The sequence below is a fragment of the Dipodomys merriami genome, unplaced genomic scaffold (genome assembly GCF_024711535.1).
Source record: "Dipodomys merriami isolate MVZ:Mamm:240054 unplaced genomic scaffold, mDipMer1.0.p SCAF_21, whole genome shotgun sequence".
Classification (NCBI taxonomy): Eukaryota; Metazoa; Chordata; class Mammalia; order Rodentia; family Heteromyidae; genus Dipodomys; species Dipodomys merriami.
The window spans coordinates 7,612,448-7,640,157 of NW_027203493.1; the positions used below are offsets into that span (position 1 = coordinate 7,612,448).

Here is a 27,710-nt window from a genome sequence, read left to right on the forward strand (position 1 = left end):
CAAAGCCAGACTGACCAAGAAAGTCTATGATACTCTTATCTCTGATAAACTACTCAGGAAATACTGGAAGTGGTACTGTAGTTTAAATGTAAAGTGCTAGCCTTGACCACAAAGAGGCTCAGGGACAGCACTCAGGCCCTAAGTTCAAGCCCCCAGGACTGGCTAAAAAAGAAAAAAAAAAGCCTAAAAATTACTCATTGGCTAATTTGAATTGTGTCAGACAAGATGATTTTCCTGGTTTTTTGTTTGTTTCTTTTGTTTAAGTAGGTTAAAAGTCTCTTATTAACTGTAACAAAAAGTCTTGGCTCTTAACCACTTAGGTGCAACAGACATTGAATATCCTACAGCAATTGGCAGTAGCCATGGGCCCAAACATCAAGCAACATGTAAAGAATTTAGGCATCCCTGTCATCACAGTCCTTGGAGACAGCAAGGTAAACTTTTCTACCACAACTCTATTCTGGAATGAGCCAGCCTTATTCTTAATCTATGATACTCACTTTTCCATAGTACATGTAATTTAAAAGTTTGTAAAATTAGCCAAGCAACCATGGCTCATGGCTATAATTCTAGCTACCAAGGAGGCTAAGATCTGAGGATCAAAGCCATTCTGGGCAGAAAAGTGCATGAGATTCATAACCCCAATGTACTACTTAAAATAAATTTTTTTTTTAAAGCCAGAAGTTAGAGCTATGACTAAAGTGGTAGAGTGCCAGCCTTCAGCTAAAAAAGCTCAAGAATGGCACTTAGGCCCTAAGTTCAAGCACCAGGACCACTACTTCCCTCCCCCCCCAAAAAAAAAGTTGCAACTAAAGATGTGGCTCAAGTATTACAGAGCACATGGCCTAGAAAGCAAAGGCCCTGAGTTTAAACCCAGTGCTACCAAAAAAGAAAAGCAAGAAGCTGGAAGTATGGCTCGAGTGATAAGGGCACAGAGCCTGGCATGCTCTGGGTTCTATTCCCAGTACCTCCTAATCCCTGTTCTCCAAAAAGAGAATTTATAAGGATGAGAATATTAGAAGAAAAAATAGTAAACATGTCAACCTTCTAGGCAGTGTTAAGGTGACTAAATATATCACCAATTAGCTTTATGATCCTTAGATAGTTACGTTCTCTGGGGTTCAGTTTCTTTATCTGAAATTTCTTTCTTATAAAATTGAGTCTTTATGTAGTGTACATTGTGTTTGTGCTGTTTCACAAAAATGCACTCATTTAAATAAGTGATTGCTGCTTACTATTATTAAATCATTAAAAAGTTTTGATAGATAATAAGCATGTGAGCTTTTAGAGTCTTAAAGTTAATTTGTACTATTTTCTCCCTGAACTGCTAGAGCAGGACCTTTTAGAAGTTTAGTAAGATGTTTGTAGTTTCACAGTCCTAGAGGTTATTGAAGTGTGAGGGTGGCAACGTTTATATTTCATCTTACACTGAATATTTTAATGTCTTTCTTTTTGTGTTATAAACTTTTTGTGTGAATTCAAGTATAAAAATAATTGAATATTCAAACTGTTAGCAAGTACTTTACCAAGCAGTTAGGGTCCTAAGAACCCCAAAGATTCAGAAGGCAAAAATCTGTTTTTTTGGGGGTTTTTTTGGTTGTGGGGCTTGAACTCTGGGCCTGAGCACTGTCCCTCAGCTCTTCAGCTCAAGGTGAGCGCTCTACCACTGGAGCTACAGCGCCACTTCCGGTTTTCTAGTGGTTTATTGGAGATAGGAGTCTCACAGTCTTTCCTGCCCAGGCTGGCTTTGAACCGGGATCCTCAGATCTCAGCCTCCTGAGTAGCTAGGATTACAGGAGTGAGCCACTGGCACCCGGCTAAAATCTGAAGATTTTATGCCCACATTGCTGTTTTGCATTTTTAAAAAGTATAGGATTTTTTTTTTCCAATTTAGAGTTTTATATCTCTACTTTCTTCTGTAGCTTTTAGTATAACCATAAAACTAGTTTGTGTATCAAAGAAGATGATTTCAATTATGTCATGTGGAGCTTAGAGAAACTGCCATTATCTGAGTTTACTAAGAAACAAACTTTTCATTCTCTAAACTATACTCTGTTATTTTTGCCATTAAGAATAATGTTCGAGCTGCTGCCCTAGCAACTGTGAATGCTTGGGCAGAACAGACTGGCATGAAGGAATGGCTGGAGGGAGAAGATCTTTCTGAAGAACTCAAAAAGGAAAATCCTTTCTTGAGGCAAGAGGTTAGTACTATAAATCAATCATGAGCTTTTCCTCATGTCTCTTACCTTGTTAGGAGTGAGGACTCCCATAATAAACATACATTTGTTGCTAGAATTTTGTGCCAAGAGTTAGTAGGAAAAAGAAAACATAGTGGCATAGTACTCAGGAGGTGGAGACAGGAGGAGTATGAGTTCAAGGCTAGCCTGGGCTCCGTAGCAAATTCCAGGATAGCCTAGGGTACATAGTAAGATACTATCTCAAAAAATAAAATATTTAAAATAATGAAATAAAATTATTGTAGCATTTGTGTTTATGTATTTTTTTATTTGTGTGTTTCTTTAATAAAGCTGTTTAAAGGACTGGCCTTTTAAATGGAATTTTATCTTTTCTTAAAATCTTAAATGGTTAAATCAGAGGTTTTAATCATAAAAATGAGTTCAGCATTTAAAACCGTATCATTGCAGGTTAGGACTGGTGACTCACACCTGTCATCCTAGCTATTCAGGAGGCCAGCATGGACAAAGTTAGTATAAGACTGTAAAAAATAAAGTGAAAGCGAAAGGATGGTGTGTATGCCTCAAATGGTAGAATACTTGACTTGCAAGCATGAAGCCATGAATTCTATCCTCAGTACACACACACACGCACGCACGCACGCGCGCACACGCGCGCGCGAGACAAAATCTAATCCAGAGACTAGGTAAGACATGCGTAAGGCTCTGGGTTTAATACCTGAAGAAACAAAAAAAATAATAATAATATATTTAATGTTTGGGACTAATGAAATCATTAGGCTTGACATAACAAATTATTTTAAATAGTAAATTTCCCCTTGAAGTGAGTGACTAGTCTTTATTTCTTTTGGCAGCTTCTAGGCTGGCTGGCTGAGAAACTACCTACCCTTCGTTCCACTCCCACAGACCTTATACTTTGTGTTCCTCATCTTTACTCCTGCCTAGAAGATCGAAATGGAGATGTACGAAAGAAGGCCCAAGATGCTTTGCCATTCTTCATGATGCATCTAGGATATGAAAAAATGGCCAAAGCTACTGGGAAACTAAAGGTACTTCTTATTGATGTTTCTGTTTAAAGCTATTAGAAAAATACTGAGTATGAATTTATTTTTATTTTTTATTTTTTGGTATTTGTGGGCTTGAACTCAGGGCCTGGGTGCTGTCCCTGAGCTCTTTTGCTCAGGGCTAGTACTCTACTTTGAGCCACAGCTCCACTTCCAGTTTTTGAGTGGTTAATTGGAGATAAGAGTCTCATGGGGACTTTTCTGCCCAGGCTGGCTTTAAACCACAATCCTCAGATCTCAGCCTTCTGAAAGCTAGGATTCCACAGGCATGAGCCACCAGCACCCAGCCTGAATGTGAATTTATATAAGCAAAAGACCACATTTCTTACAGAGGCTCACTTTGAAATCCTGGTAAGAACAAAAATAAAATATTTAGTAGTATAAAACTTTTAGAGTCTACAAGGGTGAAAGAAGAATAGCTACCTGAATGTGACTCCATAATGCGTATTACTTCTCTTACTTCTCTTAGTATTTATTACTCCATAATGCGTATTGCCTCTCTTCATTGGTATTTCAAAAGTAGCAGCTTAATTACTTATCAGATCAGTTAGTAAGCTTACTTTGAGCGCATCATTTCTATCACTTTTCACTTATTTTACTTTCTCTTTTTAGCCAACTTCTAAAGATCAAGTATTGGCCTTGCTAGAGAAAGCCAAAGCTAACATGCCAGCAAAGCCTGCCGCACCTGCTAAAGCAGTGTCTAAACCAATGGGAGGGTCAGCTCCAACCAAATTCCAGCCTACATCAGGTAATTTAAGAAGGAAGGGTAAAAGGGAAGGAGATGGGCTGGGCAGGTGGCTCAGTGGTAGAGTGCTTGCCTTGCACTCATGAGGCCCTGGGTTCGATTCCTCAGCACCACCTAAGCAGAAGTGGCCCTGTGGCTCAAGTGGTAGAGTGCTAGCCTTGAACTGAAGAGCTGAAGCACAGCACCCAAGACCAGAGTTCAGGTCCCACAACCGACAAAAAAAAAAAAAAAAAAAATGAGAAGGAGATAACCCAAGGACCCTTAATATGATATCCAACTTTCATGGATTAAGAACATGCAAGTATAAGATGACTGTTTGGTTTCCAAGTCCAAAAAAGGTGTTTGGGTTTAGCATGTTGAAATACTCTAATGTGGAAGTATTCCAAACTGTTTCTACAACTATTTTCTGATATTATATACCCCAGTTAAGAAGAATAGGTCCACCCAGCTTAATCCACTTCACTAACAGATGAGGAACCCAAAGTTAATTACTTGCACAAGGCCAAACAGCTTTAAATGCCAGATTTAAATGCTAGCTATGCTAGCTACTTAATCACAAATGTCTCCTTCTGCTACACTTATCAGTCTACTATTTACTAATCTTTCTCTTTTTGGGGGGGGACAGGAAATGGAAAGAGATTGGCACTGGGGATTGAACAAAGGTCCTGATAAGTAATAAGTTTGCACTCTACCACTGAAAAACATCCCAGCCTCTAATCTTTTTTTTTTTTTTCCTTGGGGCTTGAACTCTAGGCCTGGATGCAGTCCCTCAGCTCTTTAGCTCAAGGCAAGCACTCTATCATGTTACAGGGCCACTTCTGCTTTTCTGGTAGTTAATTGGAGATAAGAGTCTCGTGGAAGCCGGGCGCTGGTGGTTCACGCCTGTAATCCTAGCTACTCTGGAGGCTGAGATCTGAGGATCATGGTTCAAAGCCAGCCCGGGCAGGAAAGACTGTGAGACTCCTATCTCCAATAAACCACCAGAATACCAGAAGTGACGCTGTAGCTCAAGTGGTAGAGCGCTCGCCTTGAGCTGAAGACCTGAAGGACAGTGCCCAGGCCCAGAGTTCAAGCCCCACGACCGACAAAAAAAAAAAAGAGTCTCATGGACTTTCCTGCCAGGGCTGGCTTTGAACCATAATCATCAGATCTCAGCCTCTGGAGTAGCTAGGACTACAGGTGTGAGCCACAAGTGCCTGGCCTCTTAATTGTCTTTTTAAGGAAAATAATTTCCTTTTTCTTTTTGTCATATCAAGAAGTCTATAATAGGGACTGGGAATGTGGCTTAGTGGTAGAGTGCTTGCCCTGGGTTTGATTTCTCAGTACCATATAAACAGAAAAAGCTAGAAATGGCCCTGTGATTCAAGTGCTAGCCTTGAACAAAAGAAGCTCAGGGACAGTGCCCAGGCCCTGAGTTCAAGCCCCAGAACTGGAAAAACAGAGAAACTTACAGAGAATATAACTGAAAAAAAATTCGGACTGAGCTTTCATTTTATGTTTAATGTACCCAGAATAAAGTAATGTTAGTTAAAATTTAACTAACATTACTTTATTCTGGGTACATTAAACATGGGCTGGGAAGGTGGCTCAGTGGTAGAGTGCTTGCCTTGCATGCATGAGGCCCTGGGTTCGATTCCTCAGCACCACATAAGCAGAAAGAAAAAAGCCAGAAGTGGCGCTGTGGCTCAAGTGGTAGAGTGCTAGCCTTGAGCTGAAGAGCTGAGGGACATGCCCAGGCCCAGAGTGCAGGCCCCATGACTGGACCCAAAATAAATAAATAAAAATAAATAAAATTTAACTAACATATTACATGCTTTTTCTCAAAGCATCTGTTGAAGAATCTGTTTCTAGCACCATAGAAACCAAGCCTGATCCAAAGAAAGCCAAAACTCAAGGAGCTTCCTCGAAAACAAAGGTGTGTTCATTATGTATACTTAGATACTGATTTGCTTTTGTATTGATTTTACATAATAAATTGTTTTATTAGACCATATTGTCCATGAAAGAACATCATATTGTTGGTAATATCAAAATACTTCAAATTTTTTATTAACTAGGCAAGTATTCTTTTTTTTGTGTGTGTGAAAATACTATACAGAGGGGTTACAATTACATGGACAAGATAATGAGTACATTTCTTATCAAGCTTTGTAGCCTACTCCTTTGTTTCCCCTTCCCTCTTCCCATCTCTGCCCTCCCTCCCCCCCCTCCCGCCCCTGCAAGTATTCTTCTTTTGTTTTTTCTTCCCCCCAACTGCCCTCCCCCAGTCCCCCCTCTGTTTGTTTTCTGGTTAGGGTCTCCTGCTAACTTTGCCCAGGCTGGCCTGGAACCTCAGTTCTACTGCCTCCTGAGTAGCTGAGATTACAGCTAAGAATCCTGACACTAGTTTGTGGTATTTTATTTTGTCTTTGTTCATTGTTGAGTTTTACTTGATACAGGTTATCAGTCAAGCTAGTGCCTTAAGTCCTAAGCTGGTGCCTTATCTCTGAGCTATATCCCAAGCTTCTGGATTTTTCTGTTTGTTTGTTTGGTATAAGGCCTGAGTGCTGTCCATGAGCTTCTTTTGCTCTAGGCTAGCACTCTACCACTTGGAGCCACAGCTTCACTTTGAGCCTTTTTTGGTAGTTAGTGGAGAGAGTCACACAAACTGTCCTGCTTGGGCTGGCTTCAGACTCAGTTCCTCATATCTCAGCCTCCTGAGTAGCTAGAATTACAGGCATGAGTCACTGGCAACTTGCCTAGCTTATTTTTTTTTTTTTTTGTCGGTCGTGGGGCTTGAACTCTGGGCCTGGGCGCTGTCCCTCAGCTCTTCAGCTCAAGGTGAGCACTCTACCACTTGAGCTACAGCACCACTTCCGGTTTTCTGGTGGTTTATTGGAGATAGGAGTCTCACGGTCTCTCCTGCCCGGGCTGGCTTTGAACCGCAATCCTCAGATCTCAGCCTCCTGAGTAGCTAGGATTACAGGCGTGAGCCACCAGCGCCCGGCTCTAGCTTATTTTTAATACACCACAGAACAGAGACTTCATGTTGTCATGAGATACTGTCATCCAAATCTCTGAGGAAGAGTCACAGTAGTGAAAAAGGGAGGAAAACATACAGCGCTGGCAGAATGAACACTTTAGATGGAGTTAGATTGAAAGAAGAAAGGTAATCAACTTCCTTCTACTTTGGCTTCATTAGGTCATCATATACTTAGAAGGTATTTTGAGTGGTTTACAAGGCAATATCTTTTGTACTCACACTTAGTAGGATTTAAATCACTAATGTTTTCAATGATTAAAAGAAACATGATGGGCTGGGAAGATGGTTCAGTCGTAGAGTGCTCACCTTGCATGCATGAGACCCTTGGTTTGATTCCTCAGCACCACATAAGCAGAAAAGGCCAGGAGTGGTGCTCTAACTCAAGTGGTAGAATGCCAGCCCAAGGACTAACCAAGACTTATGTAAGAATCCATGTAATTATATTTCTAACCTTCTGTGATATTACATTCCTACAATCTTAGCACTCAGAAAGCAGAGTGAAGATTCCAAGTTTGAGGTTAGTCTGAGCTACATAATGACTGCTGTCTCCCAAAAAACAAGAACTTTATTCTAAAGAACCTGTACAAAAAATATTACATACAACACTTTTGTGTTGGAGTATAATGTAGAAAAACTCTTTATTTTCTGTAATGACCTTTAACTGATAACATCATGTTCTTTAAGAGAAGTGGCCTAGCTAATCAGTACTCTCTAAATTTTGGTTGTAGACTACACAAGGAAAGAAAATACCAAGCAAAACCAACTTAAAGGAAGATGAAGACAAATCTGGACCTATTTTTATTGTTGTTCCAAATGGAAAGGAGCAAAGGATGAAAGATGAAAAAGGATTAAAGGTAAGGAAAGGAAAAGAATCTTTAGCAGTTTTTGCTTCTTCATTTTTTATTTATTCAATTAGTTAAAAACAGTTTTACTTAGCTGGGCAGCAGTTGCTCATTGCTGTGATCCTAGCTGCTCAGGAGGCTGAGATCTAAGAATCATGATTCAAAGCCAGCCTGGGCAAGAAAGTCCATGAGACTCTTACCTCCAATTAATAACAGGAAAAACCAGAAGTAAAGCTGTGGCTTAAGTGATAGAGTGCTAGCCTTGAGCAAAAAAGTTGAGGGATTTTACTCAGGCTCAGAGTTTAAGCCCCAAGACCAATCCCTGCCCCATTAAAAAAAAAAAATCATGCTGCTCAGAATTTAGCTAAGTGGTATGGTATGTCTATGGTATGGTGCTTAGTACACTGTGCGCTAGGCCCGAGTTTCAGTCCTCTAGTACTGTAAAAGGACAATATTTCATGACTTTTTTTCTCTTAATGATCTTTGAAATATCTTAACGGTCATCCTATAGGGTTTTTTTCTCTTTTTATCAGTCCATTGTGTGTTTGTACCTTTCTTTTCCCCAGTCCACTATATTAGACATTTATTTAGTCTCCTACTTTTTCTTTTTGTTGTTATTAGAAAATTGATTATAAAGTTAGCCTACTTGTTGTTTCACTATTAAGCTTTTGTGCACATATGTGAGTTTTGTCTGCACTGAATTCCTAGAATGAGCTGTGCATTTTTATTTATTTATTTATTTATTTTTATTTTTTTGGTTGGTTTGTGGGGCTTGAACTCTGGGCTTCGGCGCTGTCCCTCAGCTCTTCAGCTCAAGGCAAGCACTCTACCACTTGAGCCACAGCGCCACTTCTGGTTTTCTAGTGGTTTATTGGAGACAAGAGTCTCACAGACTTTCCTTGCCTGGGCTGGCTTTGAATTGTGATCCTCAGATCTCAGCCTCCTGAGTAGCTAGGATTACAGGCGTGAACCACTAGCACTCGGCGAGATGTGCATTTTTTTTTTTTTTTTTTTTGTCGGTCGTGGGGCTTGAACTCTGGACCTGGGCGTTGTCCCTCAGCTCTTCAGCTCAAGGTGAGCACTCTACCACTTGAGCTACAGCGCCACTTCCGGTTTTCTGGTGGTTTATTGGAGATAGGAGTCTCACGGTCTTTCTTGCCCAGGCTGGCTTTGAACTGCGATCCTCAGATCTCAGCCTCCTGAGTAGCTAGGATTACAGGCGTGAGCCACCAGCGCCCGGCGAGATGTGCATTTTTAATTTCATTACTTAAGATTTTTTTCACTATTAAAACTGCCACTGATGCTGACAATGTGATACAATCTAAAATAGCATACATTGATAGTGCTAATAAGAATTGCTCAAAGAAAATTTTCTTTGGCAGTACTGGTGTTTGAATTCTGGGTTTTTTGCTTACTATGCAGATGTTCTGACATTGAAACTACTCTTCCAACTCTTATAATTCTTTTCCAGTAGGATTCCCAGAACTGTGAAACTTGCAGAAGTATGACAGTTGAGGCAACATTTTTTTTCTTTTTCTTTTTTTTAATTGTTATTATAAAGGTGATGTACAGAGGAGTTACAGTTACATAAGTCATGTGAATTTCTTTTTGAACAGTGTTACCCCTTTCCTTTCCCTTGCCCTCTACTAGTGTTTCACTCTTGTCTCCACTTACAAGTTGTATAGTTCATTTTCAACATAGTGTCTAATTAGGCAACATTTTGTGTCCATATTTGAATCATAAATGAATCTTTTTTTTTTTTTTGGGTCCGGTCGTGGGGACTGAACTCTGGGCCTGGGCGCTGTCCCTCAGCTCTTCAGCTCAAAGCTAGCCCTCTATCACTTGAGCTATAGCACCACTTCCAGCTTTTTTCTTTTTGCTTATGTGGTGCTGAGGAATTGAACCCAGGTCCTCAGGCATGCAAGGCAAGCGCTCTACAACTGAGCCACCTTCCCAGCCCCTCATAAATGAATCTTGCTTAATTAAAAAGTATCCTGGAACCAGGAGTTGTAGCCTGTGCCTATAAAGAATCCCAACACTGGAGAGGCTGAGGCAGAAGAATTGAGTGGTTAAAAACCAGCTTAGGGGAAGTGGCGCTGTAGCTCAAGTGGTAGAGCGCTCGCCTTGAGCTGAAGAGCTGAGGGACAGCGCCCAGGCCCAGAGTTCAAGCCCCACGGCCGACAAAAAAAAAAAAAAAAAAAAAAAAACAGCTTAGGCTACATAATGAATTCTATTTCATCCTGAGCTGTATAACAAGACCCTGTCTTAAAAAGAAAATAAAAAATACATATCCTAAATAAAATCTTATAGCTGCTTTAAGTAAAATTATTTGCTCAGCTGAATACTTTATAGCCAGCCAATTTTTTACTATTTTTTCCTTTCTTTTTTCAGGTGCTAAAGTGGAACTTTACTACCCCTCGGGATGAATACATTGAACAACTCAAGACTCAGATGTCTAGCTGTGTGGCTAAATGGTTACAGGATGAAATGTTTCACTCAGATTTTCAGCACCATAATAAAGCTCTGGCTGTTATGGTTGATGTGAGTCTGTAATAAATAATTATGCCCCTATTTCAGGCATATGAAAATTGTGAGCCCATAAAATAAGTGAAAGGACTGGGAAGGTGGCTCAGTGGTAGAGCGCTTGCCTTGCATGCATGAGGCCCTGGGTTCGATTCCTCAGTACCACATAAGCAGAAAAAAAAAAGAGCCGGAAGTGGTGCTGTGGCGCAAGTGGTAGAGTGCTAGCCTTGAGCTGAAGAGCTGAAGGACAGCGCCCAGGCCCAGAGTTCAGGCCCCATGACCGGACCCAAAAACAAACAAATAAAATAAAAAATAAAATAAGTGAAAGTTCACATGCCTTCATTAAGAAGGAAGTAGAATATACCATACTGTATTTTCACTTTGTAGAGCTATATTATTTGATAGAATAAATGATTATATATTTTGGGATTTTAATTGAAGCTATCATTTCTGTATGTGTGGTGATCTACTACTTCAGAGGCTGAAGCAGGAGGGTTCTGAATTCAAGGCCAACCTGAACTATATAGTGAAACCCTGCCAAGAAAGTAAATAAATTAGTCAGGCACTGGTGGCTCACACATATAATCCTAGTTACTCAGAAGACTGAGATCTGAGGATTGCACTTCAAACTCAGCCTGGGCAAAAAAGTCCATGAGACTCTTGTCTCCAGTTAACCACTAGAAAACCAGAAGTGGATCTTTGGTTCAAAGTGATAGAGCACTAACCTTGAGCAGAAAAAGCTCAGGAGCAGACAGCGCCCAGGCTCTGAGTTCAAGCCCCGCAACTGACAAAAAGGCTCCATAAAAATTTAATGAGTACTTGTCTGACAGAACCTAACCTCTAATACAGGTGTATTTATACTTGTTTTTGTTTTTGTTTTTTTTAAGCACTTGGAGAGTGAAAAAGAGGGTGTTATTGGTTGCCTGGATCTTATCTTGAAATGGCTTACCCTGCGGTTTTTTGACACCAATACGAGTGTCCTGATGAAAGCACTGGAATATTTAAAGTTGCTTTTCACTCTGCTGAGTGAAGAGGAATATCATCTTACTGAGAGTGAAGCATCTTCCTTTATTCCCTATCTCATTGTTAAGGTAATATGTTGTTCTAGGAGGCTGCTTACAAAGTTTGTGCTCAGTTCCTGTTTTTATTTCTTTGCCCCTTTTCATTTTTTTCTATTACACTTTTTATTACTCATCTTACTGTCAAGATAAGGCCTCAGGGGCTGGGAAGGTGGCTCAGTGGTAGAGCGCTTGCCTTGCATGCTCAAGGCCCTGGGTTCGATTCCTCAGCACCACATAAGCAAAAAGAAAAAAGCCGGAAGTGGCGCTGTGGCTCAAGTGGTAGAGCGCTAGCCTTGAGCTGAAGAGCTGAGGGACAGCGCCCAGGCCCAGAGTTCAGGCCCCACGACCGGACCCAAAAAAAAAAAAAAAAGATAAGGCCTCATTCACTCTTTGTTTTCTTTTCTGACTAGGTTGGAGAACCAAAGGATGTCATTCGTAGAGATGTTCGTGCCATCCTAAACCGGATGTGCCTTGTTTACCCAGCCAGCAAAATGTTCCTCTTCATCATGGAAGGAACTAAATCCAAAAACTCTAAGCAGAGAGCAGGTGAAGCAAACTCTGTGTGTGTGTGTGTGTGTGTGTGTGTGTGTGTGTGTGTGTGTGTGTGTGTGTGTGTGTGTGTGTGTGTGTGTGTGTGTGTGTGTGTGTGTGTGTGTGTGTGTGTGTGTGTGTGTGTGTGTGTGTGTGTGTGTGTGTGTGTGTGTGTGTGTGTGTGTGTGTGTGTGTGTGTGTGTGTGATCAAACCCAGAGATATACTTTAAGCCTCAAATAGTATAAATAGACATTTCCGTCTATCTGCAATGGGGACTCTTAGAAGTGGTTTATAGATGAGCAATAAAATTTATTCAGTCTGTATAGCTAATTCTAATCCTTTGATTTAGTCTGTGAGAGTGATGAGTTGCACACTGGTGGAGCCATGGTATCAGGTGATACAGGCTTCACTCAGTACCACCCTGGTGACAAACTCAAGTGCACAGGGGCCATCTGACTCACAGGTATCTCCTTCAGGAAAAATTGCTATAGAACTCTTACTTCATTGGTAAAGGACAAGAAAAAAATATTTTTTATATTATTATTACTACTACTACTACATATTTTGTCAGTTGTGGGGCTTGAACTCTTGAGCTGTCCCTGAGCTCTTAAGCTCAAGGCTAGTGCTCTACCACTTGAGCCACAGCACCACTTCTGGTTCTCTGGTAGTTAATTGGAGATAAGAGTCTCACAGACCTTTCCTGCCTAGGCTGGCTTTGAACCATGTTCCTCATATCTCAGCCTCCTGAGTAGCTGGGATTATAGGTGTGAGCCACCAGTACTCGGAGTAAAAATTATTTTTAAAAACATATACATCTAGAAGTGGGTGCCAGTGGTTCCCGCCCATAATCCTATCTATTCATTAACTGAGATCTGACATTTGAAGTTTGAAGCTAGCTAGGTCAGGAAAGTCTGTGAGATTCTTAACTCCAATCAATCACCAAAAAAGCCAGAAGTATAGCTGTAGCCCAAGTGGTAGAACTCTAGCCTTGAGCAAAACAGGGACTGCATCTAGGCCCTGAGTTTAAACCCCAGAACTGGACCAAAACACACACACAGAGTCAGAATTAGATTCTAAAGTCTTGCATATGTGCCAAATAGAATTTATGTAGTTAAAAAAAAAGAAAGTCATCTGTGCCAGATATGTTTTGGGTCGCATTCATTTAGCCTTCCTTCTCCAACAGAGTGTCTAGAAGAGTTGGGGTGTCTGGTTGAGTCCTATGGCATGAATGTTTGCCAGCCAACCCCTGGAAAAGCCTTAAAGGAGATAGCTATCCACATAGGAGATCGTGACAACGCTGTACGCAATGCTGCCCTCAACACCATCGTAACAGTATACAATGTACATGGAGATCAGGTGTTCAAACTGATTGGAAATGTAAGTGATGGTTCTATGGGCATTGCTGACCTATTATGAAAAGAGTTTTTAGGTTGTGTTTCCTGAAGTCTCATATAACTAAGCTTTATCACTTGTTATAAACTCAATCCATCCAAATAGGCATCTCTGATTACTATTGAACTTTAAGCTATGTTTTAATAGAGATCAAATTTCTTTTTCAGAGCATTTTATTCATAGCAGTTGGCTTTAGACATGAGAACTATTTTTGAATCAGATCTGAGCTAGTCTGGAGCTTTAATTGTGTGGCAATCTGCTGTAGAAAGGTATTTCATTTTTATTTAACCAGATATTACCTTGGGAACAGTGTAGGTACTAATACTGTCATATCAAAAGATTCTCATGTGACAGCCAAGAGTCACTTTTCTGGGCACATTAAGTTCTGTCTCTGACTCCTTACTTCAGCTAGCCACTACAGTCTCTATACCTCATTTTTTTTGTTGTTGTTGTTTCAGTAACTGTTTTAATAGACCATTTATTTGTGCTGTGATTCTACCCTTTACTTTATTATTTAATCAAATCCTCACCACACAGTGAAGGAGATAAAGCAGGTCAAAATTTTGAGACCAGCCGGGCACTGGTGCTCACTCCTGTAATCCTAGCTACTCAAGAGGCTGAGATCTGAGGATTGCAGTTCAAAGCCAGCCCTGGCAGGAAAGACCGTGAAACTCCTATCTCCAATAAACCACCAGAAAACCTGAAGTGGCGCTGTAGCTCAAGTGGTAGAGCACTAGCCTTGAGCTAAAGAGCTAAGGGCTCAGACCCAGAGTTCAAGCCCCAGGACCAACCAAAAAAAAAAATTTTTTTTTGAGACCAATAGTTAAGATTATTGCCTATACACATGCAGCTACTTAGTCCAAGATTCATTTTAAGCCAGGCACTGGTGGCTCACACCTGTAATCCAAGCTACTCAGGAGACTTAGGAACATATTTTGAAGCCAGCCCAGGCAGAAAAATCTGTGAGACTCCAATTAACCATCAGAAAACCGGAAGTGGCACTGTGGCTCTAAGTGATAGAGTGCTAACCTTGAGTAAATGAGATCAAGGACAATGCCCAGGCCTTGAGTTCAAGCCTCATGACAAATAAATAAGTACATACTTTATTTTACTTATTTTTGTGCTTGGGTGCTATTATTGGTGCTTCAACTTGGGTACTTGACCACTATCCCTTAGCATTTTGGCTCAAAGCTCACACTCTACCACTTGAGCCACAGCTCAACTTCCAGCTGTTTAGTTGTTAGTGGGAGATAATGCACTTTCCATTGCTGGGCAGGAAGATTTAACTTTTTACCTTGTTACTTGTATTTGTTAATAGCCTTTTTTTGTTGCATCATTGTTTTTCCTTTGTATTTTTTTTTGGGTCCGGTCGTGGGGCCTGAACTCTGGGCCTGGGCTCTGTCCCTCAGCTCTTCAGCTCAAGGCTAGCGCTCTACCACTTGAGCCACAGCGCCACTTCCGGCTTTTTTCTTTTTGCTTATGTGGTGCTGAGGAATCGAACCCAGGGCTTCAGGCATGCAAGGCAAGCACTCTACCACTGAGCCACCTTCCCAGCCCTCCTTTGTAATTTTTTTAATAGCTAAGTAGATACTAGCAGTATTTGACCAATGTATTGTTCTGAAAGTAAACTTGTCTTAACCGGGTAGAACAAGTTCTTCAGTATGAAAAGAGAATGAGAGTGAGAGAGTGTTGCTAGAATTGTACCCATGGTCTTTCAAATGCTGTATAAATGTTCTATATCTCCAGCCCTTTTTTAAAATTTTATTTTGAGATAAGGTCTTGCTAAGTATCTAGGATAGTCTCAAACTTGACGTCCTCCTGCCTCAGCCTCTAGAGTAGCAAGTTTATAGATGTGTGTCACTATGCCCAGCAGTATGTAATTTGTGAGTCTTCCATTAAGTTTGAAATTCTTGTATTTTTCTGTGTGAATATACTAATAGGCTTAATTGGGCTATTTTTACAGCTTTCTGAGAAGGATATGAGCATGCTCGAAGAGAGGATTAAACGGTCTGCAAAGAAGCCCTCTACTGCCCCAATGAAACAGGTGGAAGAGAAACCACAGCGCATACAGGGCATAAACTCCAATGCCAACATGCTGCGCAAGGGACCAGCTGAGGACATGTCCTCCAAACTTAAGTATGGAGATGGAGATAGTTGTCTGAGAGCATCTTTATGCACCTAGCTTTATGTGCTTAGAGCTTGTCCTGTAACATAATCTTGTGTTCTTGTAGTCATTATCATGCATGACTGATACCTGGGTATATGTCTTATAGCCAAATGTTTAATCTTCTGGTCTTCATTGTCTTTGTCTCAAAATCACTTCTAAATGGTCTTGTGCCTTCTTTCACTGCTTTTCCGTGGACAGAATTATGTATCGCACTTATAGGATGTAAGTACCGCCTGCTAATTTTTCATTAGCAAGGCTCTTATATCTTTCTAACTTCTTACATGGATTCATCCCCCTCTGGAGGGTGACTGAATTTGAGTTCATAACCTGGGTACTAGGTAGTGACTTCTATGGAAGTCCAGTGGCTAGCAGATATGGCAACTTGGTGTCATGTTACATTTGATTGTTCTCAGGTTCCTATTCTTGAGATGTGGCTAAATAAAATGCATGCAACCCAGAATTGGCTTAGACACTCAAAATTCTACAGTCTAAGTAAGACAGCTCTATTTTGAGTTGTGTCATGAGTATAATTTTAACCAGTTTGCGTTTGGAAACTTTACATACTTATTTCTGAGATATAATACTGGCCATGACCTGTTTAGAGTAACTTCTTAAAGAGAGATGACTGTCTTTAAAATATAAAGTACACTGAACAGTGTATAGAATGCTGCTTATAATCAGAAGAACTTCAGTACTAGTTCATTTGGCATAAAACAACCAACCAGTCTAGATTTTCTTAATATTTTTGCCCATAAATAGTGAGCTTTGAGTCAATATAGTTATTTTATGTCTTATCTGGAATAGATGTACAAGGTTTGTTGCCTTTAGCAAATTAGAGATAATACTTACAACTTAGCTGGTAATGCAAGTAAAAGTTAAAATTTTCCTGTTCTTCATAACCAGTATTATTATTATTGGCTATGCATAACCAATATTATTGCCTAAGCCACATTCTTGTACTTAAGGACTTAAATCATTCAGGGGGCTGAAACCAGAAGTTGAACATCTGTCTTGAAGCTTTGGGGCAGCCAGCAAAGCTACTCATGCCCTTTAGTTAAGAAGTCTCTCTTAGTTCAGGAGCCTCTTTTTCCTTCTTTTAGCCAAGCCCGAAGCATGAGTGGGCATCCTGAGGCAGCCCAGATGGTCCGGCGAGAATTCCAGCTGGATTTAGATGAGATTGAGAATGACAACGGTACAGTCCGATGTGAAATGCCAGAACTTGTACAGCACAAACTGGATGACATTTTTGAACCAGTCCTTATTCCTGAGCCCAAGTAAGTTCAGCTTGTTCATTTACTCATCAGAGTATATATCAGAAAAAAGCCCTCTGTGGGAGTGTGCAGTTAAAGCATTTTAAAACTTACTATTATCTGATCATATATTTTAGAAATATTTTGAGATCTAGAGCTAGTACAGAATTGCATGATTCCCACTTACTGGGCTGTCTTACAATAGACTGAATTTTTCCCTTTGCTCTGCTGTCTAGGATCCGGGCTGTTTCTCCACACTTTGATGATATGCACAGTAATACAGCATCCACAATCAATTTTATTATCTCCCAAGTAGCCAGTGGTGACATCAGCACAAGTATCCAGGCTCTAACACAGGTAATGGGAGTTTCCCCAATGGTAGTAATTCCAATGATAGATTTAGTGGCTGTAAGAATGATAGATTACACATTAGTAGTCATAATATTAGGAGAGGCAGAGCATATTCATTACTACCCCTATTTAAAAAGAAAAAACACATTGAAACTCACTCAGAGGATATAGCTCTAATACAGCCTTTGCATTTTTGTAATTATATACATTCATTTATCAGAAGCTGGAAATACAGCAGTAAACAAGTAAGGACTAATTCTCATGGAATTTAGATCTTAATGGAAAAATAAAATATTTACTTGTCAACAAGAAGAAAATGACTATTATGTAAATATAACTCGGAGAGGTGGGAGAGACTGTACAGTTACTTAGATTGAATGATCAGGAAAAATTTTTATCAATAAAAATGTGCTGATGCAGATAAGAACATTCCACATGGGAAGCAGCTAATAAACAAAGGATAGTACAAAAGTTAGGAAGTGGTTACCATGTTCAGTAAGTTGTGATTTTTTTTTTTTTTTTAAGAGGGAGTTATGGGTTTGAACTCAGGGCCTTATACTTGCTAGACAGGCATTCTACTAAAGGAGCCATGCCCCTACCCTATTTTTGCTTTTGTTATTTTAAAGATAGGGTGCACCCGGGCGCTGGTGGCTCACGCCTGTAATCCTAGCTACTCAGGAGGCTGAGATCTGAGGATCGCGGTTCAAAGCCAGCCCGGGCAGGAGAGACCGTGAGACTCCTATCTCCAATAAAACCACCAGAAAACCGGAAGTGGCCCTGTAGCTCAAGTGGTAGAGCGCTTGCCTTGAGCTGAAGAGCTAAGGGACAACGCCCAGGCCCAGAGTTCAAGCCCCACGACCGACAAAAAAAAAAAAAGGGTGCAATTTTTCTATTTATGCTTTCCATGTAGCTGGGATTACAGGCTCAGCATGCCCAGTTTTTTGTTGGTTGAGATGAGGAGGTGTGTGTGTGTGTGCGTGCGTGCGTGCGTGCGTGTGTCTGTGTGTTCCGGTCTTGGGGCCTGAACTCTGGGCCTGGGTGCTGTCCCTCAACTCTTCAGCTCAAGGCTACCGCTCTACCACTTGAGCCATAGCGCCACTTCCGGCTTTTTTCTTTTTGCTTATGTGATGCTGAGGAATGGAACCCAGGGCCTCAGGCATGCAAGGCAAGTTTTGGGTTTTTTTTTTGCCAACTTTTTACTTGAGCTGACTACAGACTGATCTTTATAACCTCTAGCTCCTAAGTAGCTAGCATTACTGACACTAATCTGAGTTGCTTAAATTATAAGTGTAATGGGAAGCCATTTGAAAATTTTAAACAAAGACACTACATGGTTTTAAATTTTGTTGGTATAATGGAACACCAGAACTTATATATGCTAGGCAAGCACTGTACCACTGAGTTGCACCCACAGAGGATACTGCTTGAGGTTTTTTGTTGTTTGCTTTTGTTTTACCAATACTAAGTATTAATCTCGGGGCTTCATGCTCTTGCTCGTATTTTTTTCACTCACAGCAGGCACTCCACCACTTGAGTCATGCTTTCACTTTCTGGCTTTCTGCCAGTGGAGATAGAGTCACAAATTTGTCTTCAAACTCGATTTCACTTTTCTCAGCTTTCTGAGTTTCTATATATAAACTTGGAGATAAGAGTACATGGACTGGGGCTGGGAAGGTGGCTCAGTGGTAGAGCGCATACCTTGCATGCCAGAGGCCCTGGGTTCGATTCCTCAGCACCACATAAGCAAAAAGAAAAAGCCGGAAGTGGCGCTGTCGCTCAAGTGGTAGAGCGCTAGCCTTGAGCTGAAGAGCTGAGGGACAGTGCCCAGGCCCAGAGTTCAGGCCCCATGACCGGACCCAAAAAAACAAACAAAAAGAGTACATGGACTTTCTTGTCTCAGCTTGAACTGCGAGTCTCAGATCTCAGCTTCCTGAGTAGCTAAGATTACAGACATGAGCCACTGGCACCCAGCTGAAAAGAAGGAGTTTTACAGTTTTCATAGTACTTCCTTACCAAAAAAAATAACATCGAAGTACAAAATAATAATAAAAACTCCGAGTGATTTGACCATCGAGAAGCCTGGAAGACAGTATCTTAATCATTGAATCAGAATAAACATCATCAATATGCCGGAATGTACAAGTATTAACTTCCTGATTTTTGATAGTTACAGTTATGAAAGAGAATGTTTGGGTTAATAAATAATGATAACAGTAGGATCCTGGTATAGTAGTGCACATCTATAATTCCAAGTAAAGTCAGGAGAATTCTAGTACAAGCTTAGCCTGGGCTGGGAGATGGTGTATCCTAAAAAGACACACAGGAGTCAAGCACTGGTGCCTCGTGTCTGTAATCCTAGCTACCCAGGAGGCTAAGATCTGATTATCACAATTTAAAGCCAGCTTGGACAAGAAAGTCTGTGAGATTCTTATCTCGTTAAACCACCAAAAAGCCAGAAATGGAGCTGTGGCTCAAGTGGTAGAACACTGGCCTTGAGTTGCGAAGCTCAGAGACATCATTCAAGTCCTGAGTTCAAGCCCCTGGACCAGCACACACACATTAAAAAAAAAAGTTTAAAAAAAAAAGCCACACAAGAGCCAACCACTGGTAACTTGTGACTATCATCCTAGCTATTCAGGAAGCTGAAATCTGAGGATTGAGGTTTAAAACTAGCCCAACAAGTTCATAAAACACTTAATCTCCAGTTAACCAGCAAAAAGCCAGGCTGGCAGCATCTCTCAAGTGTCAGACTTCTGCTGTGCAAGCATAAGGCCCTGAGTTCAAACTCTAGTACTTCCTGATTAGAGAACAAAAATTAATACAGGGGCTGGGAAGGTGACTCAGTGGTAGAGTGCTTATCTTGCATGCATGAGGTCCTGGGTTTGATTCCTCAGCACCACATAAACAGAAAAAGCTGGAAGTGGCGCTGTGGCTCAAGTGGTAGATAGCTAGCTTTGAGCTGACTAGCTGAGGGACAGTGCCTAGGCCCAGAGTTCAGACCCCACAGCCAAAAAAAATTAATACATCAGGAATGAGAATAGAGCCAATCATAAATGTGAAAGAGTTTAAAATCAAAACACCCACATGTAGCCTTGTACAACTTTGAAACAACTGATTTTTCTTGCCAAGTTTGTGTTTTGTTGTTGTTTTTTTTAATAGGAATTTGGGAATCATTAAATTAAGGTAGGAAAATCAGAACCTAAAATAAAAGACAAATTTGGTCATATGAAATTGTAATCAAATGTTCATGCCTGCAAATAAAAACAACTTTGGGCTACTACCTGACCCGTCAGAATGGCCTGAATCCTAAAATCAGACAACAAATGCTGGCAGGGATGCAGAGAAAGAGGAACCCTACTGCACTACTGGTGGGAATGTATACTAATACAACCACTCTGGAAAGCAGTCTGGAGGTTCCTCAGAAAACTGAATATAGACCTTACTATGACCCAGCCATACAACTCCTGGGCATCTACCCTGAGCAACAGGAACCAGGATACAAGGACACATGTACTTTTTGTGTTCATTACTGCACTGTTCACGATAACAAAGATAAGGAAACAACTCAGATGCCCCACTACAGATGAATGGATCAAAAAATTATGGTACCTATGTACGATGAAATATTACCCAGCCATTAGAAAGGACAAAATAATAGCATTCACAGGGAAATGGATGGAACTAGAACAAATCATGTTGAGCAAAATAAGCCACGACAAATTGCAGGGAGACCTCCCTGATATGCGGATGTTATATTCAAAATGCAACAAGATATGACAAAGTAAGACTCAAGAAACAAAGGATCTTTTCTTAATTTGTTGCATCATTTTTAGGTGACTCTATGTTCTTGACCCCACATATGGTATATACATGTACACATAAGAGGGAAGCTGGGAGGGCACAGAAAAAGAAAGAGATAAAATGAAGAAAGTATGGGCTGGGAAGGTGGCTCAGTGGTAGACTGCTTGCCTCGTATGCATGAGGCCCTGGGTTCGATTCCTCCGCACCACATAAGCAGAAAAGGCTGGGAGTGGTGCTATGGCTCAAGTGGTAGAGTTGTAGCCTTGAGCTAAAGAGCTCAGAGACAGCGCCCAGGCCCAGAGTTCAAGCCCCATGACTGGCCAAAAAAATAATAAAATCAAGAAAGTGGCTTTCTATTGCTGAAGGAGGGGCGGGGGGAGATTAAGTGCCGGGCACCAATGGCTCGCCTGTATGTAATCCTAGCTACTCAGGAGGCAAAACTGTACTGTGTCATTCACACTAATAAATTATACTCTTAAAAAGCTCTTATTTTGGAAATAAAAATACAAGCACATTAGGATACACACACATACGCATGTATGTACATACAAAGATATTTATTTTAACAGATAGTATACAAATGGCCAAATTAGAAACACTGAAAATTCATCAGTAAGGGAATAATGGGTATAAATTTGATACATGCATGCATAGGTTGTTGTGCAGCTTTTACAGAGTTATTCTTGATTTTAGTGACTTGAAAATTTTTCTCTTAGAGCCGGGCGCTGGTGGCTCTCGCCTGTAATCCTAGCTACTCAGGAGGCTGAGATCTGAGGATCGCGGTTCAAAGCCAGCCCGGGCAAGAGAGACCGTGAGACTCATCTCCAATAAACCACAGAAAACCGGAAGTGGCGCTGTAGCTCAAGTGGTAGAGCGCTTGCCTTGAGCTGAAGAGCTGAGGGACAGTGCTCAGGCCCAGAGTTCAAGCCCCACGACCTACCAAAAAAAAAAAATTTTTTTTTTCTCTTAGCTGGGCGCCGGTGGCTTACGCCTGTAATCCTAGCTACTCAGGAGGCTGAGATCTGAGGATCATGGTTCAAAGCCAGCCCGGGTAGGAAAGTCCATGAGACTCTTACTTCCAATAAAACCAGTAGAAAACCAGAAGTGGCGCTGTGGCTCAAGCGGTAGAGTGCTGCCTTGATCTGAAGAGCTGAGGGACAGCGCCCAAACCCAGAGTTCAAGCCCCACGACCGACCAAAAAAAAAAAAATCTCTTGAATTAAAAGGCTAGGTGCAGATAAGTACATAAATAGTACCTTAAACCTTGACCTAAGTATATAGACATGATCATATATACACTCTTGTAAATTAGCTTGTTACTGTTAGCTCTCTAGGTAAAACAAGGGGAGTAAGCCTCCTCAGATACATAGTACTTTTTTCATGGTGTCCATGTAGAAATATTGTTAAACTGTCCCAGTTATATGACATTGTGCTTAGGAATCATGTATACTGTAAAGAGATAAGTTGAAACAGAACCACAGTTTCCACAATACCAGTGACCACTACTACAGTGTGTAAATGGTACCTGTCTGCCTAGAGGTTTGTGTGTCACAGCCCAGGTCAAAAGGAGGATTATTGAAGATTGAGCATGGTTATTTTGGAGTATTATTTATTTTTTTTTTTATTTATTTTTTTTTTTGTCGGTCGTGGGGGCTGAACTCTGGGCCTGGGTGCTGTGCCTCAGCTCTTCAGCTCAAGGGTAACACCCTACCACTTGAGCCACAGCACCACATCCGGCTTTTTTCTGCTTATGTGGTGCTGAGGAATCAAACCTAGGGCCTCATGCATGCAAGGCAAGCACTCTACCACTGAACCACCTTCCCAGCCTTGGAGTATTATTTATATAATCATAAAACTGCATTTTATGTGTATAGCATAGGCTCAGTGAAGATACTTTCATACTATTGTATAGGAAATGCATACTTTTCCCATACATAGAACATTTTACTGTTAGTGATAATCAATCAATCTATTAAAACAGGAAAAACACTGGACCAATGGGATTTCAATTTGTTTTTTTGTTTTGTTTTGTTTTGGTCAGTTGTAAGACTTTGGATTCAGGACCTGGCCACTGTCTCTGAGCTCTTTGGCTCAAAGCTATCACTCTACCACTTTGAGCCACAGTACCACTTCCAGTTTTCTGGTGGTTAATTTGGAGTCTCACAGACTTTCCTGCCCAGGCTGGCTTCAAACCATGATGTTCAGATCTCAGCCTCCCGAGTAGCTAGGATTATAGGCATGAGCCAACAAGGCTTGGCTAAGTTTTCAATTTGGACTAAGTAGTCTGAGTTTTGTGAGCCTCACTTTGCTTACCTGGTAAATGGAGATTTTTTTTGTTAATTCTTTTTCCTTGTCAGTTCTAGTGATCAAGGACTGAGCAATATACATTCCGGACAAATACTCTACCACTGAACCCATCTTGTTGTTTTTTCCCATGAAAATTTTCTTTTCAAAATTTGTCTGACAGGATCTTGCTGTGTATACCAAGCTATCCTCTAGATCATTTTGTAGACCAGAGTGGCGCTTCTAAATGCAGGGATTACATTACAGGTGTATGTCACCATATCCAGCTCCTTTCTTCTTCTTTTTTTTCTTTTTTAACTTCCTATCAGTCTTGCCTAAAGAATCTACAAACCTCTTTTTAATAAATTGAACATTTAAACAGAGATTATTTTTCTCTAAATTAGCCTCTTAGAATAGATCTGATGCTCATTTAATAGTAACTTGCTCAGTAAATATATATTGAATGATTGAATCTCTCAGGATAAGTTATGTGTAAAGTAACTGAGTTTTTTCTAGGTAAGTATATACTGGAAGTGCTTTGCTAGTAAATACTCCTGTAGAATCATTTCTTAAGAGTATCTGCTATGCAATATGAAGCTTGAGAAATGCATTTTGGAATTTTTGTTGCCAGATTGATGAGGTCCTGAGACAGGAAGACAAAGCTGAAGCCATGTCTGGCCATATCGATCAGTTTCTGATAGCCACATTCATGCAGCTGAGACTCATCTACAACACACATATGGCAGATGAGAAGTTAGAGAAGGATGAGATCATCAAGCTGTACAGCTGTATCATCGGCAACATGATTTCGGTAAGGTCTTTGCAGTGAGGAAGTTTTCCTTTATTCTCCTACCCAGTCAACATCAGTGTGGATATCTCAGTGAATTCTGTGTCACTTAGTAAAATTTTCCATGAGTTCTATAGCAAGCTATTGACTAACTCTATGAATATTGGGATATCTCTAGCTTGCTTTATTGTTAGAATAAAAGGTAGAATGCTTACTTGCCACCTAAAAGTCTGCTTCCTATCAAGTTCTTTTTTCTTTCTTCTTTTTTTTTTTTTTTTCCAGTCCTGTGGCTTGAACTCAAGACTTGGGCTCTATCCCTGAGCCCCCTCTTTGTGCTCAAGCCTAGTTATTGTTCTACCACTTGAGCCACAGTACCACTTCCATTTTTTCTTTTTTTTTCTTTTTTTCTTTTTTTTATTGTGAAAATACCGTACAGAGGTGTTACAATTACGTGGGCAAGATAACGAGTACATTTCTTATCAAGCATTGTTGCCTGCCTCCTCCTTTGTTTCCCCTTCCCATCTCCCTCCCCCCACCCATTTTTTTCTGAGTGATTTATTGGAGATGAGTTTCGCAGACTTTCCTGCCCAAGATGGCATTGAACTGTGATCCTCAGATCTCAGCCTCCTAAGTAGCTAGGATTACAGGCATGAGCCACTGGCAGCTGGCTTCAAGTTCTTTATTAAATATGGTAGTCCCTATTTTGCTTTTCACAAACAATTGTGCTTACATTAAAAATAGTATACTAGGAAAAAAGCACTCCAAATAATTCTGGCAATTACTGAGGAATCCCATTTGACAATTTTAAACCAAAACTCTGAGGTCTTAAAAGTACAGCTGGGCACTGGTGGCTCACGTCTGTAATCCTAGCTACTCAGGAGGCTGAGGTCACGGTTCAAAGCCTGCCCCGGCAGGAGACTCTTATCTTCAATAAACCACCAGAAAATCGGAAGTGGCACTGTGGCTCAAGCGGTAGAGTACTCACCTTGAGCTAAAGAGCTGAAGGATAGCGCCCAAGCCCAGAATTCAAGCCCCACGACGGGGGGGGGGGGGGGGGGGGGGGATTGTTCTGGGCATGGTAATTCATGCCTGTAATCACAGTTTTTGGGAGGCTGAGGCAGATTTTCAAGTTCCAGGCCAGATGAACTAGTGAGATGCTATTGCTAAACAATAACAAAAAAAGTAAAAATAAATAAAAAACAAGCTGGGAATGTGGGAATGTGGCTTAGTGGTAGAATGCTTACCTAATGTGCATGAAGCCCTGGGTTTGATTCCTCAGTACTACACAAACAGAAAAAGCCGGAAGTGGCACTGTGGCTCAAGTGATAGAGCAATAACTTTGAGCAAAAGAAGCTTGGGGACAATACCTACAGTCTGAATTCAAGCCGCAGGCCTAGCAAAAAATAAAAGAAACAAAAATACATATATTCATGTACTAGAATATATCAGACATATTTGTCTTCTTTCTTCTGTGGGCACTGTCCCTGAGCTTATATGCTCAAGGCTAACACTCTACCACTTTGAGCCACAGCACCACTTCTAGCTTTCTGGTGGTTGATTGAAGAGTCTCACAGACTTTCTTGCCTGGGCTGGCTTTGAATTATGATCCTCAGATCTCAGCCTCCACAGTAGCTAGAATTATAGGCATGAACCACCAATACCTATATTTTGAGTTTTAACCACCCTAACATAGTTAGGATTGGATAGCTGTTTCAGATAGAGAGCCTTGCCCGGGAAGCCTCCACTGGAGTACTAAAAGACCTGATGCATGGCCTCATCACCTTAATGCTGGATTCCCGGATTGAAGATCTGGAGGAAGGACAACAGGTGATCCGTTCTGTGAACCTCTTGGTGGTGAAAGTTTTGGAGAAATCAGACCAGACCAACATCCTGAGGTATATTTGAATCTATGCAGAAAAGTCCAAATAGCCTCTCCTTTGTTTACAAATGAAAATTAGAAAGTCAACTATAAATTAGGTCAACTATAAGTTCATATTTTTCTAATAAGTTGGCTTATTATTCTTATTTAGGAGCCAAAGTGTTCCAGTCTGAGACCGTAGTTTAGTAGCAACTCAGTAGATGACTAATACTATGAGTTCTCTAGAATGGACTATGAAATGTATCAGTTCTCCTAGCATGTGCATTTCAGGTACATTTCTCTCTGGTCTACCAATGACACTAAAAACCAGATAACTTTATCATAGTAAGAACTTAGTGATTTTTATTTTTAATAACCAAATGGTAAATAATCATAGATGGATCCTTATCCATGAGTTCTCAGTTTACTAGATGGATAGGGAATATTCATAGTTGGCCTTTCAATGATTTGATTGTATTATAATGAAGTCTTGAAATATATTCATGTTGTTATGTTGGTATGTTTGTCTTTCCAGTGCCCTACTTGTTTTGCTCCAAGATAGCCTGCTAGCAACAGCCAGTTCTCCCAAATTCTCAGAGCTTGTTATGAAGGTGATGTTGAAATTACTTTATCTCTTTTTCTTTTCAAATATACCATCACTTTGTTAGACGTATAAGGAAAAAAAAAATTGAGCTTAAAACATTGAAATAAACTAAGACATATCTGAAAAGATGTAATTGGCAAACCTAGCATAGTGGTACACACTACTGTAGTCCCAGCACACAGGTGGCAAAGGCAAGAAGGTCATGAGTTCAAGGCCAGTCTGCGTCCTGTCTCCAGTGAGACACAGTGAGACGGTCTCATATGCATGTGTATGTATACATATAAGCCCCAAGGCCAGCCTAATTTGAGCTCTTTTGCTCAAGGCTAGTGCTCTACCACTTAAGCTTGAGCCACAGCTCCACCTCTGGGCCCCTCCCCCCCCCACTTTTTTTTGTGGTCAACTGGAGATGAGAGTCTCATGGGCTGTCCTGCCCCAGCTGCCTTTGAACCATGATCTTCAGATCTCAGCCTCCTCAGTAGCTAGGATTACAGGAATGAACCATTGGTGCCTGACTAATAAGTAAATAATTTTTAAAAAATAAAAATTCCAGCCAGGCGCTGGTGGCTCACGCCTGTAATCCTAGCTACTCAGGAGGCTGAGATCTGAGGATCGCGGTTCAAAGCCAGCCCAGGCAGGAGAGACCTTGAGACTCCTGTCTCCAATAAACCACCAGAATACCGGAAGATGCGCTGTAGCTCAAGTGGTAGAGCGCTCGCCTTGAGCTGAAGAGCTGAGGGACAGCGCCCAGGCCCAGAGTTCAAGCCCCACGGCCGACCAAAAAAATAAATAAAAATAAAAATTCCCCTTTTGCCAATTTATACCCTGAGCTCAAGCCTAAAAATTTTTGGCCTCAGACAGCTGTATTGTAGGTATTTCACCAGTTCTCCTAGATTCAAATGGCAAGAAGTTTGATAGGACAGTTTTTTATATTTGAGGGGTAAAGATGCATGGCCCTATAATATTTCAGTCTCTTAATTAGAGACTCTGAATGAACATATGTATAATATTGTAAGTCTACTACATGATAATAGTATAAGAAATCTTAGATTTAGTTAAACAATTTAAATTATTCTATTTTCAAGTACCAAGAAACCCAAAATGGAATTTCCTTTTTTTTTTTTTTTTGGTACCAGTACTTGAACTCAAGGCCTTATACCTTCACTTAAGGCTGGCACTCTACTGGTTGAGCCACACCTCTTCTTCTGGCTTTGTTTTTGTTTGTTTGTGGGGTTTT

General features: G+C 40.7%; 1 protein-coding gene and 1 non-coding gene across 5 annotated transcripts in view; both read left to right on the forward strand.

Annotated features, from left to right (window-relative positions):
• Positions 1-27,710, forward strand: part of Ckap5 (cytoskeleton associated protein 5) — a 91,674-nt gene that overhangs the window by 55,463 nt on the left and 8,501 nt on the right. For all 4 annotated transcript variants that reach the window (XM_070032429.1, XM_070032430.1, XM_070032432.1 and 1 more), the window contains exons 23-38: positions 321-434; positions 2,073-2,201; positions 3,050-3,244; positions 3,872-4,007; positions 5,831-5,919; positions 7,755-7,880; positions 10,260-10,409; positions 11,279-11,482; positions 11,863-11,998; positions 13,168-13,361; positions 15,340-15,512; positions 16,644-16,817; positions 17,030-17,150; positions 23,859-24,038; positions 25,722-25,909; positions 26,408-26,483. In XM_070032429.1, the coding sequence (XP_069888530.1) occupies positions 321-434; positions 2,073-2,201; positions 3,050-3,244; positions 3,872-4,007; positions 5,831-5,919; positions 7,755-7,880; positions 10,260-10,409; positions 11,279-11,482; positions 11,863-11,998; positions 13,168-13,361; positions 15,340-15,512; positions 16,644-16,817; positions 17,030-17,150; positions 23,859-24,038; positions 25,722-25,909; positions 26,408-26,483 (2,385 nt within the window). The remainder of the gene's footprint in view (positions 1-320; positions 435-2,072; positions 2,202-3,049; positions 3,245-3,871; positions 4,008-5,830; positions 5,920-7,754; positions 7,881-10,259; positions 10,410-11,278; positions 11,483-11,862; positions 11,999-13,167; positions 13,362-15,339; positions 15,513-16,643; positions 16,818-17,029; positions 17,151-23,858; positions 24,039-25,721; positions 25,910-26,407; positions 26,484-27,710) is intronic.
• LOC138834267 (small nucleolar RNA SNORD67) lies at positions 12,336-12,446 on the forward strand. Its single transcript, XR_011374037.1, has one exon. It is a non-coding gene; the product is annotated as a small nucleolar RNA SNORD67 (small nucleolar RNA).